Source organism: Lithobates pipiens, unplaced genomic scaffold (assembly GCF_037356315.1).
Source record: "Lithobates pipiens isolate NorthernLeopardFrog02 unplaced genomic scaffold, aLitPip1_a1.2 Scaffold_22, whole genome shotgun sequence".
NCBI lineage: Eukaryota > Metazoa > Chordata > Amphibia > Anura > Ranidae > Lithobates > Lithobates pipiens.
In genome coordinates, this window is record NW_027507784.1 from 96,427,537 (window position 1) to 96,447,467 (window position 19,931).

Sequence of the window (19,931 nt, forward strand, 5' to 3'; positions counted from 1 at the left end):
AATCCAAATTGTGATAGGAGGTCCCCCTCCTCCCTCTGGTGGGGGGGGGCCTATAGCATACTTGCATACTTAGTCTTCGTATTATTTTCTCTTTGGTTTCCTCTGTAGCTCTACCCATAAGGATTCCACTTGCTCCTTTAGTGATGTCATCGCTCAAATTCACTTGTACATCATTTTTGATAAACATTTAAAATCGATATGTTCTGGCACTTTGAAAGTGACCTCTTTTGTAACCTTCACATAACCAGTTTAAAGCTAAATTTATATGTTTAGATTTGCCACATATTTCGTATTTTGACGAATGGTTTGAACGATCACATTTAATTGAACTTATTTCCTTTGTTGTAGGTTTTCACTGGAATCTTTACAGCAGAAATGGTATTTAAGCTGATTGCCTTAGATCCATACTATTATTTCCAAGAAGGCTGGAACATTTTTGATGGTATCATTGTGAGCCTCAGTTTAATGGAGTTGGGTCTGGCTAACGTGGAAGGATTATCAGTGCTTAGGTCATTCAGATTGGTAAGAATGTTATTTTGTACATGAAAAAAGTTAAAATCTTGCACCAGAACGTCTTGGCATTAAAAATGTATACCTTTCTTTAATCCATTGAACCATAGAAAGAAATCAATTCCTAAAAGTTTATGCATTTAAGCCTCTTACATAGGCCTTAGTCATATCTTATGACTAAGGCCTATGTAGGAGACAGAATTGCGTACATTTTTAGGAATTGATTAATTTTTTTTTGGTTTGATGGATTAAATAAAGATATAAATTTTTAGTGCCAAGACATTCTGGTGTAGAATTTTTACTTTATGCACTTGGAATTTTGACGTTCAGTGCTACGGGCAGTCCAGACACAGACTATCTATCCTTATGTGATTTTGGGATTGTAGCACTTCCTTTGTCGCTCTATTGTTTTGTACATAGCTTTGTAAGACCAGCATTCTGTTAAAAGGTTACTAGCTGAAAACTATAGGTTGCCCCATAAAAACAGCTTTAATTTTCAAACTGGTGTTTAAAATCTTTGGGACAGTAGATCTGTCATTCACTAGCAAAATATTCTAGGTTAACTGCCTGACCTTTCAGTCAACCATTGTGACCACCCATTGAGTTTTACCATGTAAAAAAGACATAGACCTCTCAGGTGGAATTTCAGAAACCCACAGTAAAGTTTGCACACACTTTACCTTATAATTCTTAAAAGAAATTTAATCATGTATATTTTCTTTTAGCTCCGAGTCTTCAAGTTGGCAAAATCATGGCCTACCCTCAACATGCTGATAAAGATCATTGGTAACTCTGTAGGAGCTCTGGGAAACTTGACTTTGGTGTTGGCCATCATTGTGTTTATTTTTGCTGTGGTGGGCATGCAGCTATTTGGTAAAAGCTACAAGGAATGTGTCTGCAAGATCTCAGATGACTGTGAGCTTCCACGCTGGCACATGAATGACTTCTTCCATTCCTTCCTAATTGTGTTCCGTGTATTGTGTGGAGAATGGATCGAGACTATGTGGGACTGTATGGAGGTTGCTGGACAATCTATGTGCCTTTTGGTCTTCATGTTAGTGATGGTCATTGGCAATCTTGTGGTGAGTACTCAACAAAGTGAAATTACCTGTATATATAGCTGCATTTTAAATTAATTAAATATAATCACAAGGCTACTTCAGCAAAATGCTATCAGTCTCTTGTATGAAATATAGCACAGTTGGACTCATGCAAGGATTAGAATATTAAAGTGTATGTAAAGCAAGAATGTTTTCTTTTAGTACTAAATTATGTAGGAAAGGGTTAAAATGCCTTTCATGTTGTTTTTTGCAGCCTGTGCCCCGTGCTTCAAAGATTTACCTTCACTCCCATTTCCCTGAGCAACAGGCAATTAGGAAAATAAATCTCTCCAAATTAACAGAATTCCCGTCTTCGAGCACTGTCATAAGAACAGTTGTTCTAATCAGAGGATTTTCCCTCACCCTTTGCTCATGTGACAACTCTATAGTTTTGGATTTCTCATCACTTTCTGTCTCAGTGTCAAGTATCACCAGGACAAATAGAGGGGTGAATTTCCCCAGCATTGACATAGACAGTAATAAAGACCTGACAGGGGGTCTACCCTTTCTCCCTCCAAATGTAAAAATAAAATTGACTTTACATACACTTTAATTCTCACATTATTTGAACTGTGTGCAGGTTTACTCACGAGGCATGAAGTCAGACAAGTGCCAGGGCAGTAACCTTTAATAATCCAGGAGGAGATTCTGATACAAACCTGAAGAGTTAAATAAAGGTGCAAATAAACCTCTCTAGTAAAACTGCTCAATTATAGGTCAAGGCTACATATTAAGTTATTTTATAGGCCGATTTTTTTATGTCATCTTTCCTTTGGTTTTACTACTTTTTTTTGCAAAAAATTACCCAAAATTCAACATGATTCTTACAGCTTTAAATATAATGTTCCTACCCACTGTGATAAAGTATGTCTCATTGTAGCTCCACACGCTTTGTCTTCATTTTTTTCTAATCGTTTTCATTTCCTTTGATACAAATACAGTATGAAGAACAAGAGGATGGCCACACACCACAGCGAGAGGGATAATGCTCAAATATTCTTTATTGTAGCTACAATGTCGGAGATATCACAGGAGCATGACTAGTTTTTATTGATGTGTTTCACACAAGTATTACGTGTTTGTTCACAACACAAGTATAGCCTCAACACAAGTCATTTAAATTCACAGCTCAAAGGAGAGGCACCTGAAAGGGCTTGAATTGATTGGTTGACTAATGAAACACTTAAAATACACAGCAATGGGGGCAAAGTTTTCGCCCTCACTTGCCAATCTGTATATGGGATGGTGGGAGCGTCACTACATTTTTGGAGGTGATAATCCCTTCCGATCCCATATCAGAATGTTCCATCGGTACATAAATGATTTGTTATTAATTTGAAGATGGCCGTTTTGGAACTTTGGAACAGTTCTTAGAATATCTTAACAACAATGAGATGAAACTACATTTTACAGGACAATGTGACAAAAAGGAGATTTGTTTCCTTGATGTACATATATGTGGCGATGGGACTGGAATACACACTACTCTCTATAGAAAGCCCCTGTCAGGCAATACCCAATCAGGACATCCACACCATACTATCATAAGTATTCTGGTAGGCCAATTTTTAAGAATTCATCGCATATGCAGTGACCAAGAAACATGACATGGAGGTTCAGGCCCTATATTTACATTTTTTGCAAAGGGGTATCCCAGGTGGATGCTAGATAGGGTTTTGTCCATTGCACACTCCAAAAATAGGGGTGATCTACTCATGGGCACTGGACGTGCTGATCGCAAGAGTACCAAGAAGAGTTTTAATAAAGAGCGACCCGCGTTTAGCATACTGTTTAGCCTGGGGTTTGAGGACATTAAGCAGATTGTGCACATATACCTTCCCATTCTCTCTGAGGACTGACTTGTGCCCATCTCCTGAGAGATGGAGAAAACATGGTGTCCACAAGGGCCCCTACACTGGGGAATTCTTTATCTCTGAGCATGTTCAACCCTGTTAGAGAATAGTCTGTCACCTGGCTGCATTTCAGGGGCAACTATAGATGTGGTGCCACTAGTTGTCCTTGTTGCATACTGTCTTTTTCTACTATCAAGGAACACAGATTGCAGTCTTTTTACAATTGTAATACCAAATATGTGGTTTATAGTATCACATGCAAGCTGTGTAACATACAGCATATAGGACGCCCCACTAGACGTCTTAGGGACAGATTTTATGAACATCTATTCAGCATAGAGAAAAACCAATCCACTAACATCGCCCGTCACTTTAACCAGTACCATATTGGAGAGACTTTAGTGTTGGGAGTGCAGGTCTTAGAAAAGGTCAGTGTTCCCAAGAGGGAACACTGACCCCAAGGGGGTGATGTTTTTAGACTTCTATGCAAAAGGGAAGTCTTTTCCATTTTTTTATTTTAAAATACGTATGCCCTATGGTCTAAATTTTGAATGGGATATAACACACTTTTATGAATGATGTTCTGGGCATCTATTAATGCAGTATTTCTGTGGTTTTGTTGTTCCCTGATGTTATTTACACTTATGTCTAGTGTTTGCACATTTTGCCTGTCACCATCATGCAGAGACACGACATGAGAGAAATGATTTCTTCTATGTGATGCAGCATGGATACTTTACTATTTATGTTATATAGTGATATTATTCCAAGGTTGTATCATGTTCTGTCGCTGTGTTTTCAATGATGGCCTATTATGCTTCCTTTTTGGCTCTATTTTTCTATTATTGATCTGTTTTTGTTTTTATTGGATTATAATTTTGATGATTTTCTCTTTTTTTCTTTTTCCTTTCCTTCTTTAAAATAATTTTTTGGTATGATCTTAGATGTGACATTCCTGATATTGTTATTATAGTGTTATTATTTTTCCTTTCTTTGGTCTAAAAACATGCAATGATTGATTTTGTTTAATGTTTTTATCATGTGTGTTTTAAGTGTTTCATTAATCAACCAATCAAGTCAAGCCTCTCCTTTGAGCTGTGCATTTAAATGACTTGAGACCATACTTGTTGAGGCCATACTTGTGTTGTGAAAATGCACATAATAATCGCTGGAAATGCGTCAGCAAACTAGTCATGCTCCTGCGATATCTCTGGCATTGTGGTTACAATAAAGAATATTTGAGCATTATCCCTCTCTCTGTGGTGTGCGGCCATCCTCTTGTTCTTCATACTAGTCATTGACTGTGGTGAGCCAGGGACCTGCTGTGGGTTGTGGTCTGATTATCGTCTGAGCAGTGCTTATATCTCTTTTCGGACTTCGGATACAAATACAGTGCCTTGAAAAAGTATTCATACCCCTTGAAATTTTCCACATTTTGTCATGTTAAAACCAAAAACTTAAATGTATTTTATTGGGATTTTATGTGATAGACCAACACAAAGTGGCACATAATTGCGAAGTGGTAAGAAAATGATAAATGGTTTTCAAAATGTTTTACAAATAAATATCTGAAAAGTGTGGTGTGTATTTTTATTCAGCCTCCCTGGTTCAATACTTTGTAGAACTACCTTTCACTGCAAATACAGCTGGAAATATTTTTGGATACCGGATTTGCCCATCTAGAGAGTGACATTTTTGCCCATTCTTCTTTGCAAAATAGCTCAAGCTCTGTCAGATTGGATGGAGAACATCTGTGAACAGCAATTTTCAAGTCTTGCCACAGATTCTCAATTGGATTTAGGTCTGCACCATTCTAACACCATTCTAACACAAGAATGAGCTAAACCATTCCATTGTAGCTCTGGCTGTACGTTTAAGGTCGCCATCCTGCTTGAAGGTGAACCTCTGCCCCAGTCTCTGTTTTTTTGCAGATTCTAAGATTGCCCTGTATTTGGCACCATCCATCTTCCCATCAAAAAGCATCCCCACAACATGATGCTGCCACCACCATGTTTCACAGTGGGGCTGGTGTGTTCAGGGTGATGTGCAGTGTTAGTTTTCCCACATATAGCATTTTGCTTTTAGGCACCACCTTCTACATGTTTGCTGTGCCCCCACACGGCTTCTTGCAAACTGGCTTCTTATTCCCCAAACAATGGCTGTCTCCTTGCTATTCTTCTATAAAGGCCAGATTTGTGGAGTGCACGACTAATAGTTGTCCTGTGGGCAGATTCTCCCACCTGAGCTATGGATCTCTGCGGCTCCTCCAAAGTTACCATGGGCCTCTTGGCTGCTTCTCTGAATAATGCTCTTCTTGCCCGGCCTGTCAATTTAGGTGGACGGCCATCTCATGGTAGGTTTTCAGTTGTGCCATACAGTTTCCCTTTTTTAGATGATGGATTGAACAGTGCTCTGCAAGATGTTCAAAGCTTGGGTTTTTTTTTTTTTTGTTTTTTTGTTTTTTTATAACCTAACCCTGCTTTAAACTTCTCCACAACTTTATCCCCGACCTGTCTGGTGTGTTCCTTGGCTTTCATGATGTTGTTTATTCACCAATAAACCTCTGAGGGCTTCACAGAATAGCTGTATTTATACCGAGATTAAAATTAAATTCCACACAGGTAGACCCTATATACTAATTAGGCAACTTCTGAAGGCAAATGGTTCCACTAGATTTTAGTTAGGGGTATCAGTGTAAAGGGGGCTGAATACAAATGCACGCCACGCTTTTCACATATTTGTAAAAAAATAAAAAAATAAATACACTAGGTATGAACTTTGACTGCGCCACTCTAACGCATGAATATGCTTTGATCTAAAACATTCCATTGTAGCTCAAGTCAGGTTTTCTTCTAAGATTGCCCTGTATTTGGCTCCATCCATCTTCCCATCAACTCTGACCAGCTTCCCTGTCCTTGCTGAAGAAAAGCATCCCCACAATATGATGCTGCCATCACCATATTTCATGGTGGGGATGGTGTGTTCAGGGTGATGTGCAGTGTTAGTTTTCTGCCACACATGGCTTTTTGCTTTTAGGCCAAAATGTTCAATTTTGGCCTCATCTGACCAGAGCACCTTCCAAATGTTTGCTGTCCCCTCCACATGGCTTCTTGCAAACTGCAACCGGGACTTTTTATGGCTTTCTTTCAACAAGTTCTTTCTTCTTGCCACTCTTCCATAAAGGCCAGATTTGTGGAGAGGACGACTAATAGTTGTCCTGTGGACAGATTCTCCCACCTGAGCTGTGGATCTCTGCAGCTCCTCCAGAGTTATCATGAGCCTCTGATTAATGCTCTCCTTGCCCGGCCTGTCACTTTAGCTGGACAACCATGTCTTGGTATGTTTGCAGTAGTGCCATACTCTTTCCATTTTCAGATGATGGATTGAACAGTGCTCTGTGAGATGTTCGAAGATTGGGATATTTTTTACAACCTTAACCTGCTTTACACTTCTCTGCAACGTTATCCCTAACCTGTCTGGTGTGTTCCTTGGCCTTCATGATACTGTTTGTTCAACAGAACAGCTGTATTTGAGTTCAGATGGCAATTGGTTCCACTAGATTTTAGTTAGGTGTCAGAGTAAAGGGTGCTGAATACAAATGCATACCATACTATTCAGATATTTATTTGTAAAAAAAAATGAAAATCAGTTATTATTTCCCCCTCGACTTCACAATTATGTGTCTCTTTGTGTCTTTCACATAAAATCCCAATAAAATACATTTAGGTTTTTGGTTGTAACATGACAAAATGTGGAAAATTTCAATGGGTATGAATATTGTTTCAAGGCACTGTAGTTCACATATACTCTGTGAGGTAGGCTCATAATTCAGTACAGATATTTTAGCAATATTACCTACTTTACAGCTACGTTTGTAAAGTTTGTAAAATATTACACAGTAATAACATCAATTTACAAACTTGCTTGTGACAACACATTTTCCAACACTCCTATTTTAGGGTCGGGCTTCATTCTCATAAAAAAAAAAGTCTTGGTATATAATCCTATAAAGCATTGTCCCAGTTATAGTTCATATGTAATATAGTCACAATGACAGGAATCATGCCAGCAATGTGCTTGGGTACAATAAATCTTTTCATTTAAAAATGATGGAAAAAGTCAAACCAGTGAAGAATAGAGCAACATACTATCTTCAACCCTACTTTGTTCCCCACACCCCTCACTTTAGACACTTAAATTAATTCTCCCTTTGGACCACCCTTTATACCCTGGTATAATTGTTAAAATGGATTCTCATAACATTAGCTAGATACTCTAACAGGGCTGTGAAGTACAAAAAAGGAGGTATACTGTAAATGTAGGGAGGATCCAGGTAAGTGACCATAAAGCAGTAAGGATAGAAAGCCCCAACAGATGATAATGAACTAAGTTCCCAGTGGTCCTATAGTGCCTATGATTCTCCTCAAGAAATCTCTTACCACACTAATGATTTCATTATACTGTATTATAAGTAGCATTATTAATATATTTTGCACACTTTTTAAATGTACCTACTTAGTTTGATTGCAATTTGGGAAACTTTCTTACATGTACTTTTTCAGAGCATCAGAAAATTGCTAGTTATATGCACTGTAGTGCGTGGACTGATACAGTCTTACCATAAAATATTAACTTACCTTTGTATGTACTGCATAGGTTTTGAATTTGTTCCTGGCCTTGTTGCTGAGTTCATTTAGTTCCGACAACCTCACAGCAACAGATGATGACAATGAGATGAACAACCTTCAGATTGCTGTGGGAAGAATACAGAGGGGAATAGATTTTGTAAAGAAAACAATGCGAGAATGCATCCAAAAAGCCTTTGTGAAGAAACAGAAAGCTCTCGATGAAATCAAACCACTCGAAGAGCTGCACAATCGGAAAGAGAGCTGTCTTTATAACCATAATGCGGTTGATATTAATAAAGACCTAGATTATCACAAAGGTGGCAATGGAACTACAAGTGGAGTAGGCAGCAGTATGGAAAAGTATATTATCGATGAGAGCGATTACATGTCCTTTATACATAACCCAAGCCTCACCGTGACCGTTCCCATCGCTGTTGGGGAATCTGATTTTGAAAATCTCAATACAGAAGACTTCAGCAGTGAATCTGACCTGGAAGAAAGTAAAGAGGTATGCCTTACCAATACATTTATTATTATTATTACTGATATATTTATTTACTTAGGATAACTTAAAGAGGAGTTCCAGTCCCCTGTGAAAAAAATAAGTCAGCAGCTACAAAAACTGTAGCTGTTGAATTTTAAAAAGCAGCCACTCACCTGTCCAAGGATCCAGTGGTGTGCTCCCCCAGTCGGTTTCACCCGCTATCTTCTTTCCTCGGCACTGGCATCTTCACTATGGACATCTTGCAGCTTCACAGCGGGGGGTGGAGCCACTGCGAATGCACGAGCAGCGCTGTGTATTGTGAATGGTAGATGTAGTCTTCTGGGACCTGTCGCGTGTCCCAGAAGACTGCAGGGGGGGAGGGAGGAGAACTTCTGCTCCGATCGCCTAGGTGGTCAGAGCAGAAGCTCCTTTCAAAATCGGGGGCTCCCGATCTCCCCCCGATCCCCCCCCAAGCGCCAGTTGTTTAAGAGGAGCAGGGGACTGCCTTAAAGCGTAACTGCCCCCTTTGGGTGGAGCTCTGCTTTAAGCAAAATGTTTAATTTCTTAAAATGATATAATCATGAAATACAACACTTTGATTTTTTTTCCTTAATACAACTATAATGATGTAGAATTAGTAAATGGTCATATGATCTAAAAGTGGAAAATATGATTTAGGAAATGTAGTTGTTTTGTTGCAAATTTTTCAGTTAAAGTGTTACTAAGCCCACAACAGTAAAAACAGTCATGTACATGCAGTAAGGCATGCTTGTTATACTCACTGTGAAACCTAATTGGTTAATACTCCGCATTGTGTAAAAAGGCTGTTGGATCCTGTCTTTTCTGATCCTCCCCTTCTTTCACACCCCTTAATCCATCTCCTGATAGTAAAAAACCCTGGGGGCACTCTGCGCATGCTCAGTTTGGTGTGTATTGCTAGATAGTTTTCGTTTTCTTGGGGGGGGGGGGGGGCATATGATCAACACAGGGCCAATCAGCACTTTCCAGACAGAGGGTCAGGGGTCCTACAGCCTCATAGGACAATTAGGGGAGAATGAAAACTCCTCCTACAAGCTTTCACCAGACGACGATAGAAGTCACAAGCTGCTCTAACTGCTGATGAGAAAAGGTGTTTAGCTAACTATATTTATTAAACAATTGCATTTCCATGTTCTGTGTACTGTGGGAGACCAGATATAGTGAATTCAGGGTCCTGGGTTTAGTAACACTTTAAGTCCTATTGGTAGCTCTGTGTTTAAAAATGTATAGTTTGTGTAATATGTCGTTTTGAGTTATTTTTTGTATAAGTTGCAGTACATTTCTGACGCATTTTCCATTTTGTAGTTGTTGTTCATGTATTGCATATGCAGTACAGTTCATTTCTGTGGAAGATGAGCTTACTGGAAGCAGCACCAATATGCAGCAAGCAGAATCATTTTTTTTTTTTTAAATCCCCACAGTACAATGCAATGATCATAAATAGAACTATACCATTGACAACAATGGTATAGGACTCTCTGACATGCCTGAACTGCAAAAGTGTGAAAGAGGCTTATAGGTGTCATTTTGTATACTACAGAAGATCAATTATAATGTTAAACCTGGTTTTGTAACACCCTGGAACTTAAAGCAGAACTCCATGAAAAAAATGTTTTCTCCCACGCAGTGGGCTGTGCTCACACTGCATGGGTTAAATGCTTGTTTTGTCTAGGGGTGCACAGAAAGGCTATGCTTACCCGATCCATTCCTCCAGAAAATCATGCTCTCCACGTCCAGCAGTGGACTGTTCCTTCCGTCCTCACGTCCAGAGCTGGTCTATGGGCGTGATGACATCCGGAACAGTCCATTCACAGGAACGCTAGCATGTGGGGGAGCAGGAGCCACAGGAACCAATCATGCACTCAGAGGATTGGCTAATCAGGTAAGTATAATTCCCTAGACAAAAATGAACAGTTAACCCATGCAGTTTGGGTCTTTCTTTATTTAACCACTTCTTTAAGGTTTAACTTTCTGTAGTCATTATTGAAGAGAATGTTTTGTTTACAGTATTAAAGGGAGCATTTAGTGTTTTGTATGTATTTTTTCATCATGAAAAAAAATATATAAATGTAAAAATGTTTGTTTACATATTATTAGATAAATGTGAAATGTTTCATATAAAAATGTAATATTTTCAGTCTGCAGGGGACGCTCTAGGCTAAATATATATTAGGCTAATCTTGACTGCTTATGGAAAAACACCCTGTTGTTTACCAAGCTCAATACCTGAAGCTCTGATTACAAACACAGCTGAATGAATCAGACTACTTATTTCCCCTTTGTGCTGCTTTTTTATCAGTTCTTTTCTGGTTAGTATAGATTTTACACCAGACAGAGGCAGCATGTTGGTAGTGGCTAATCATTTGCTGGTTCCCCCTTTGGAGAACCCAGAAATCCCCGGGTAATAACATGAAAGTTAACCTGCAGCGATAACTATGTTAATGGGAAACTTTTCAAATCTATGTGGTTATATTTGTAAGAAAAAAAAAAGACAGATTAATCCCATCAAAATTCTCAAACCAGCAGTAGTTTCAGACAAGGGTACATTCTGTTATGTCAGAAACAACTCTTTGAATGAAATGAACTCTACTTCCTTTCCTGACACCAGAAGAACCACATTCCAAACTTGCCTTTTATTGATAATCAGGTCTGACAAAGCTTTACTGAGCAGTGCATTTAATGTTTCATAGTACGTCTTGCATTAATGCAGCCCATTCCTTTGACTAGGCTTCCTAATGCACCAAAAAAGGTGCATGCACTATATTTAACAATGAAGTACATAACAGCACAACTCAGTATGTTACTGTAAATGAGGTGCCATTTATAAGAGTGTGATTTGATCCTAAAAGGATATTGGAAGTTGGACATCTGGAAAACCAGCTCAGAGTTTATGCTTATAGTCAGCAAGCTGTGAGAGAACTACAAATTCTTTTGTAAGGAGTAACCCTCAATGCCAGATTTAGCAGCATTGTTGGTGTCTCATCATTTGCTGGCTGCAGAAATAGTTTGATAACAGACTTGCTAGTTGGGTTCCTCTGCATTCTCTTCAAACCAATATTAGTGATTGCTGCTATAATTTAATGACAAGTTTACATTTTAAAAGTTTATGTATGGGGTAGCATAATGCAGCTTTGCACATTAGGATGTTAGAAAGCTTGTTACAGGAAAACTAATATCCTATAATGTGACAAAAGAATCACAATTTGGATCTGGAACTTTTCCATATAACTATTAATATAAAGGCAGAGAATTGCAGAGAGACCACAAATGGTCCTTAAAGTAGAACTATAGGCAAAACTTTTTCCTGGTGCCTTCATGGCAGCATACATATGATAGTAGCCCCACCTACTTCCACCCACAGGACCAGTCCAAAGCTATAAAAATGTAACGCCCACAAACAGCCCACGTGCAAACAGTCATCCGCTAGCCAAAGAAGATATACCTAGCTCCTTAGAAACAAACAATGGTAGAAGGCTCCAGCCCACAATTCCTAAAGTTAATTCTAAAGTCCTGCTATGTGGCCTGGCTGCAACTACCGAAATAATTGCTGTACGTTCCTCCAGCAGCATCTGAACATTGTAAGCACCTTATGCAGAGATGTCAGCCAACATGACAGGCAGGGGAGCCAATCCGGTTGTATTATAGTGCATTCTTTCAGCACTACTGATGTGCTTAGTGGTCCTCCCTACACACCTGTCTTTGGCAGGAAGCCAGTAGCTTACTCACTATCTTATGATAGAATTTTCTGAAGCTTCCCACCCTGATAGCTACCGGTAGTTATTGATCTATCATATGTATGCTGCCATGGAGGCACCAGGAAAACATAAAATTGTACCATACTTACCGTAATTTTCTTTTCCTGGGGCCTATCCATGGCAGCATACCGAACCCACCCAATTCATTCCTGGCAATGTACAAGGAATGGGCTGTTGTGTGGGTATTAGTTTTTTTATAGCTATGCACTGGTCCTGTGGGCAGAAGTAAGCCGTGCTACTATCATATATATGCTGCCATGGATAGGCACCAGGAAAAGAAAATTACTGTAAGTATGATACTTTTTTTTTAAATTTTGGATAGAGTAAGGGAGTGTTATAACCCCCGTCAGATTTTTCTTTCCACCATCTATGTGCAATTGAGGAGATTTCCCTTCACTTTCTGTCCCAAAGCCAAACAGGCAGTGAGAGGATATCCCTGCAAATTAAGGGAATTCCTTGGGGAACTGTCCTCATTGGAAGACATCCCCTCTATTATTTTTCTGGGGACAACCCAAAATTTGGGATTTTCTTTTACTTTCACTTGCAATGATAATGGTAAACTTGACAAATACAGAAGGTGAATTTCCTTAACAACAGTACAGACAGCAATAAAACCTGACAGGTGTCCTAATCCCTATCCAAAACTAGAAAAAAAAATTGTATATTTTAAGAAGGCAGAATATTATGGGGTTTTAGTCCGTCCCTTTGTCTTAGTTTGATTTTGCATTTTGTGTAATCCTTTAGGGCCTCATGCACACTGGACATTATATTAACATTATAAAAACGCCAGTAGCTCTGTAGTGAGTTTTTCAAAGTCTTTCAGCATTTTTGCAATAGCGCTTTCTAGCATTTTTTTGCCTTTTTCAGCGTTAGCTTTTTTAGCATTTTTTTTTTTCAATGAATCAAAAATGTTAAACACTGGTTTAGTTTGGTTTAAGTGTTTATCTGCATTTATCTGTGTTTTTAGCTGTTTTTTTTACATTAGAGCATTTTTACAGCTAACAAAAACGCCTCTCGGAACCCACTAGTTTTTTTTTTTACAGCCAAAAAAAACCCCAGCCAAAAACAGCTGATAACAGCCTATGTGTGCATGGACACATAGGATAGCATGCTGCAGAGTTTATTGACGGTAGAAGAAAATGCCTGAAGCCAAAAACAGCAGCTGTAAAAACATCCAGTGTGCATGAGGCTTTAGGATAAAATAAAATAAATGTATGTGGATTACACTTTCATACAAGGGGTACTGAGCTGTTTGCATACAGCCCCCACATCTGACCAACCCCTGCAAGGCTGTAGGAGCCAGGGACATTATGCACTTTCCTAATTTTCTGGATTGCTTTTTCTGACAGTTGATTCTGTTGGTTCAATTTCCAAAGCAACCAAAGGCTTCACTAATCTCATTTTCAGATTGCTGCTTAAAGGAAATTCGAGTATTTTATGAATGGCCATTTAAAGCAGATGCAATGTATATTTTTGCCACCAAAATGTAGGATAAAGAGGTCCCTGATGAAAAATTGTCAATACAGAAAAAAGAGAAGGTGCTTTGAGGATGCTTAGCTGTGGTAGTATACTGACTGATAAAGGTTAAACTACTGTTTGAAAAGAGAACAAATAAAGAAAACCTGGTGCCTAAAGGCACGGTTAGAAACCGGTCTATTATTATCCATCCCGCACCAGGACAGTGGTCAGCTCATACAATTGTACAAATTGGGTATCAGATACTGCTTTTATGTATTGATTTACATGTGTATTATTGTTATATGAAAATAAATTTATACCTTTTATACGCAATTTTTGGTCTGTCTATAATAGACCCTTAGGGGTTTCTAACCATGCCTTTGGGCACCAGGTTTTCTTTATTTGTTCTCAATCCAGGTCGGACTGACCAAATTTTTGTCCACACACGTTCCAATCCCTCCCCTCCTTTGTACTGTTTGAGAAGAGTGGTTGCTGTTTGCAAAGAGCAGACAGCTGGGTTTATAGGATGCTCTTCTACGTGGAGCACTCCATGTGCCTGTAGATCCCCATGGAAAACAGCAACATTTGAACATTAACCAGGGAAAGGTTCATTATTTTTCACCCTTCTGTACTAGTCACAATAGCAGAGAATAGCTAAATAATTAAATACAATTTTAATTGCAAATATGAACCCAACAGCAAATATCCATTTTGTTAATTATCCAAATTAATGTATCTCTTTTTGTAAATGTAATAATTTTTGATAAGACTTTTGTGTTGGCGAAAGGTTTACCCCAATTGAATAACAGTTGGGGTACATGTACTATAATATAGAGGGAGGAGGGGTATAAAGAGTATATTGAATAAGGAGGTAGTTGGGGTACATGTCCTGTAATATATAGGTATCCTCACTTCGTGCTCCAGGAAGAGTGGTCTCTCTGATGGAGAATTGATTGTCAATAAAAAGACCAGTTTTTATCAGAATGAGGAAGGATTCAAACAATTTCTATATTCTCTGTTTTTGTTTTTTGCCCCCTGTTGGGGAGATTCTATACTATATCTACTTTTGTGTCCTGTAGACTGGGTCACCAGCACAGGAAGAGAGGTAAAATGTTCATTATGGGCACCCATTAGGGAAGAACAATAAAAACCTGACATAAATATCTAGATCTAATTTTTGACCTCTCTATGCAAAAAGAAAAAAGGTTTTGATGGCAGTACCACTCTAAAGGTACTAGGATCTACTCTGTTAATGTTAAGCACATTATACTACATGGGTCTAAACCAAAAAAATATTGTTATAAAACACATTTAGAGAAAATAATTGTTCTTGTTAGACACGGAAATGTTATTATATGTCAAGAATGTGCACTACGAAACATTCTTGTTTTACTAAAGATTGTTTAACATATATTTTTACAAAGGGTCTTGAGCCAATGATCCTTGTTACAGTTAGTGTTTGTCTATCTTTGAGTTGATTGTTAACAGAACCATTTTCAGATGGATGACTCTTACAGATGTTGGGTTGCAGTTCAACTCTCAGTGGTCATGAGGGTAACAGTCTTAAAATTGCTTAATAAAACAGACTAATCACTATGCCTGCTTAATATGTTTTAAGAAGGCTAGGGGTGCTGTTAATTTGTTTTGTTTTTTTGTTTTTTTTGCTTGCACCTTTTTTTACTTCTCACAGGGTTAAATTCAAGCAGAAGTAACCGAGAATGCAACTCTGGTGCTTTTAAACAAGGCAGAGCAACGTGTCACCACTTTAACTAAGGTTACATGAAATAATATCTGATTACAATTAAATTTGATTGGCTTGCATGCAAATCAGCTGTGTCCCTTGCCTGTCCATTGCAATTCAATACAGAACATGCACAGCTATTAGACTTAGGTGGAGTCCTAAGACTCTATTCACAGCATGATCTGCCGAGTCTGGCCAGTTATAATGTTCTACGAAAAATATAATTTTTTTAATTTTCATTATATTTTATTTTTTAATACTTCCTCAGCATTTACTGCATGCTCTAAACCTATACTGCTTTAAGATCACAAGCGTCAAATTAAAAAAGGAGCATGCATCATTTTGAATGTTAAGTAGCATATAAACTGGTAACAATGATTTTTCAATATGTGTGTTTATCATAGACCTGCTTTCATTTATGATGTTCCATTGGTGGTAAGGTTGTGATTTTCAGTGAATTTTAATTTGAGAATAGGTTTGTTAAATTATTGCGTATATCTGTTATTATTGTATTATCTAAAGTAAAGCTCTAACGCAAACTTTTTTTACAGAGTGGGGAAGGGTTAGATCCTCAGCTGAGCGTTCATGTCCTTCTTTGTTTCCGCTGGGATGCTCTTACATACTTCCTGTCTTACTCTCACCCAGCACATTGCTGAGAAGTAAATTTCTTGTTTCACCTTCCAGAAGTAGATTTTCTGTGTCTTGATTTGGAGGTTCCTAAATAATGATGTTATATCAGTGAAATACAAATAGAGCTCCAGAGAGCAGCTCAAGATTTCTTTTACACAATACTCTAAGTGTCACAGGAAGTGGGGAAATGTCCCCAACAGACATGAAGGATCTGACCTTTACCTACTCTATCCAAATGGTAAAAAATAGCTTTGGATGGAATACCACTCTCATTCATTTTCAACTAATTATAACAAAAGCCTAACTATAGGGGAATAAGATAGGGAAATGTTGTGCTTGTTCTTTCAAGTAGCCATTTGGTGGTATTAGTATAGTAATCGATTTATTAAAGTGATTGTGAAGTCTTTTTTTCTCCCTATAAAAATAATAAACCTGTTATACTTACCTCTTCTGTGCATGGGATTTACACAAAGCAGCCCAGATCCTAATCCTCTCGGGTCCCTCTTTGCTGCTCCTGGCCACTCCCTCCTGTTGAGTGCCCCCACAGCAAGCAGCTTGCTATGAGGGCACCCGAGCTGAGCTGCAGCTCTGTGTATCCATTCAGACATGAAGCTGCAGTTCGGCACCACCCCTCTGACTCCTGATTGGATAACTGACTTTGATGGACTGCCACGGGAGTCAGTGACACTGCTGCTGTGTCTCAGCCAATCAGGAGGAAAGTCCTGGATGGCTGAGGGACTCATGGACATCGCTGGAGAGAGATGGGGCTCAGGTAAGTATTAGGGGGAGCTGGGGAGACTGCTACATACAGAAGGCTTTTTTCCTAATGCATAGAATGCATTAAGATAAAACACTTTCTTCTTTACACCTCCTTTAAAGTGGATGTAAACCTGATTAAGGAAATTTGAGCTGGGCACATATATCTGCAGTGTTTTTTTTTTCTCTTAACATACCCCAACCATCCAGACCAAAGAGAATTATGCAAAATAATTATTAGTTAAATTAGCTTCTCCAACTTAGTTTCTCCAACTTTTACAAAAAATATCTGTGATATGGGTATGAGCCTTACCTTTTGGAGGGTTCTAAAGGCTTGTGTGCATAATGTTGGCCAAGTCACAAACAACAGGTCCTGGCAGGAGGACCAGGAAGTTATTAAAAGTTATTTTTGTATAAACAAGTTAAAGAGACCAGAATGTGAATATATTTAAAAACATACTTATAGTATACACTTTGTATATATAGATATATAGTCTTTTCAGAATAGTTGATAGGATACAGTGTGTGGCCAAAATATTTTATTTCAGTAGTTGTTCACTGAAAATGCTGACCAAATTGCAGAGTAATCATATAGTTGCTAGTTGACCAATCTAGAGATCTGTGTATGTCATCAAATTAAGAATCAACACGCATGTGAAACTGTTAATGGCAAATCAAAAATTTCTTTCAGGTAAACATTACAATGGCAGCTTGAAAGATATTCATGCGAGATACACTAACATCTTCTTAAGCATGCCAAAGATTATGTCAGTTTTGATGGGGGGGGATCCCGTTGAACTATTGTGTCCCTCCAATGATTACTGCTAGCCACTATAGTCACTGGCAATAATCGCGTGCTAAAAATCTGACATGCTGGTTTGTACCCAAGTCGATCAATGGACCGACCTGGGTACTCTAAGCCTGCCCATAGATGGATCAAATTTGATCAAGCTATGGCTGGCTTTAGAAATGATCCTTATAAAAAAACATATTTGGTTATATATTAAAAATTAAATGGCATCAATTGCTATAAGTTAATCAGTGTTCTTAGGCAGGCCATACACAGGTTGAATTTCGAAAGAATTTTCTTTCAAAAATCTTATATAAGAATTTTCAGTATTTTATTGCACCATTAGTAGCCCACAGCCAATTTTCACGCGGCCATCGAATTTGAATAATTGGACATGTTGAAATTTTTTTGAAAAATTTACCATTTTCCAATCAATGATGGGAGAATTGTGCAAGAAATGTAATCAAAGAAGAAATACGCATGTGCAAGAAAAGAAAATTCCCAGAAAGAAAAGAAGATTCCCAGCCACGAAAATTATTTTCTGTAGCAATACGAGGTAAATTTAAAGGCTTGGTTGGTCAAATTTTCAAATCAATGGTGGGACCATCGCAAAAACACACAAATTTTATGATTTCTTTCTAAATTTGACCATGTATGGCCACCCTTACTAACAGATAACCTTCCATGGCCAATATTTTCCATTGTGAAAAGTTAATGCCTTAGGCTCGGTTTACACAGGGGTGGCACGACTTGCAGCGCCGCGACCTGTACATGATCAGCGGCGACTTGCAAAACGACTTCTGTATAGAAGTCAATGCAAGTCGCCTGAAGTAGTACAGGAACCTTTTTTCTAAGTCGGAGCGACTTGAGTCGCTCCTATTAGAACAGTTCCATTGTACAGAACAGAGCACGACTTGTCAGGCGGCTAAGTCGTCTGGACAAGTCGCCCCTGTGTGAACCGAGCCTAACTGAAAAGACATTTTAAATTAGCTAAATTCATTCCAGTTGTGTCAAAATGTGTTCAAAGTCTTAGTTTCTTTTCTTTAGAAAGCAATTACAGAGTAGAAAACCCATCCCCTTGCAGAAAAAGACCCTTGCTTTCTGCGTGTGAAAGGTCCCACATACCCCTGCCGGGTCGAAGCTAGACCTCTCCAATTAGGTCTTGTTCACATGGGGCAATTTAATCCACGTCATGTGCAGGGTCATATTTTACCAGCTCTGGGATACACAGGTGTTGCGTGCACCTCTGTGCCGGCAGTCCCATTGTTGTACTTTGAGACGCAATGGCTGGGAAAGAGCTGGACAGATATAGGACTACCGGCACGGGAATGCATCCAACACCTGTGCATCCCTGGGCCAATTAACCCAGGGACATAGATTAAAATCCCCATTATGAATGAGGTCTAACAGGGAGCAGGAGCTTTGCTGATTGCAGAGCTGAATCAGCAGGGGGCATGTTTAACCTTTGTAGAGAGACCGCTGTTTTATATTTTAAATGTTTTTGCATAGTATTGAGATCTACGGTCCAATATTTCTAACGATTTTCTAGTTATAGTTCTTTAATCTGGACCAATATTCTTATAATTTATTAAGTTGTGTTTTATAAAAGGGAATCCCTGTTTTTGTTTTTTTTTCATTGCATTCCATATGTTAGGCCTTTATAACTTTTTAAACAGCTGTCAATACAGTTAATGTACCCAACGTCTTATTAATCATATTTGTGTATATGATGTGTTTTTTTTGTGGTTTTTTTTAAATAATTAAAAGTTAAAAATATTTTGTTCAGTTTGTAAACTCTGTTGGTTTTGCAATAATCAAAATATTTTGGTTGTTTATTTATTTTCTTTACTTATTTATTTATGTATTTTAACAACTTTAAGCATGTGTCATGTGTTTAGTGATGTAATACAAAAAAAAATGATGCACTGAACTATCTTATTGACAAATAATGTTACAGTTAAATAGAAGAAAGTAAATTGGCATTCATGCTGGTTTTCATTGGCTCTGAAGAGGGGATAGCCTCCACCTCCTTCACAAGCATGTTAATCTGCTAATCACTGATTTGGCTGTTGTACTAGATGATTTAATTATCTCTTACTTAATTATGCTTAATTGAACAAAGAACTATTGTATTAATATCTCACTATTGTACATCGGATTATCATATTATTGTCATTCGGCACTTGA

The 19,931-nt window shown here is 38.3% G+C and overlaps 1 protein-coding gene across 5 annotated transcripts in view; it reads left to right on the top strand.

The window, feature by feature from the left end:
• LOC143923962 (sodium channel protein type 2 subunit alpha-like) overlaps window positions 1-19,931 on the top strand; it is a 372,282-nt gene that overhangs the window by 256,429 nt on the left and 95,922 nt on the right. For all 5 annotated transcript variants that reach the window (XM_077447919.1, XM_077447918.1, XM_077447920.1 and 2 more), the window contains 3 exons: window positions 349-522; window positions 1,236-1,592; window positions 8,120-8,599. In XM_077447919.1, coding sequence (XP_077304045.1) covers window positions 349-522; window positions 1,236-1,592; window positions 8,120-8,599 — 1,011 coding nt within the window. The remainder of the gene's footprint in view (window positions 1-348; window positions 523-1,235; window positions 1,593-8,119; window positions 8,600-19,931) is intronic.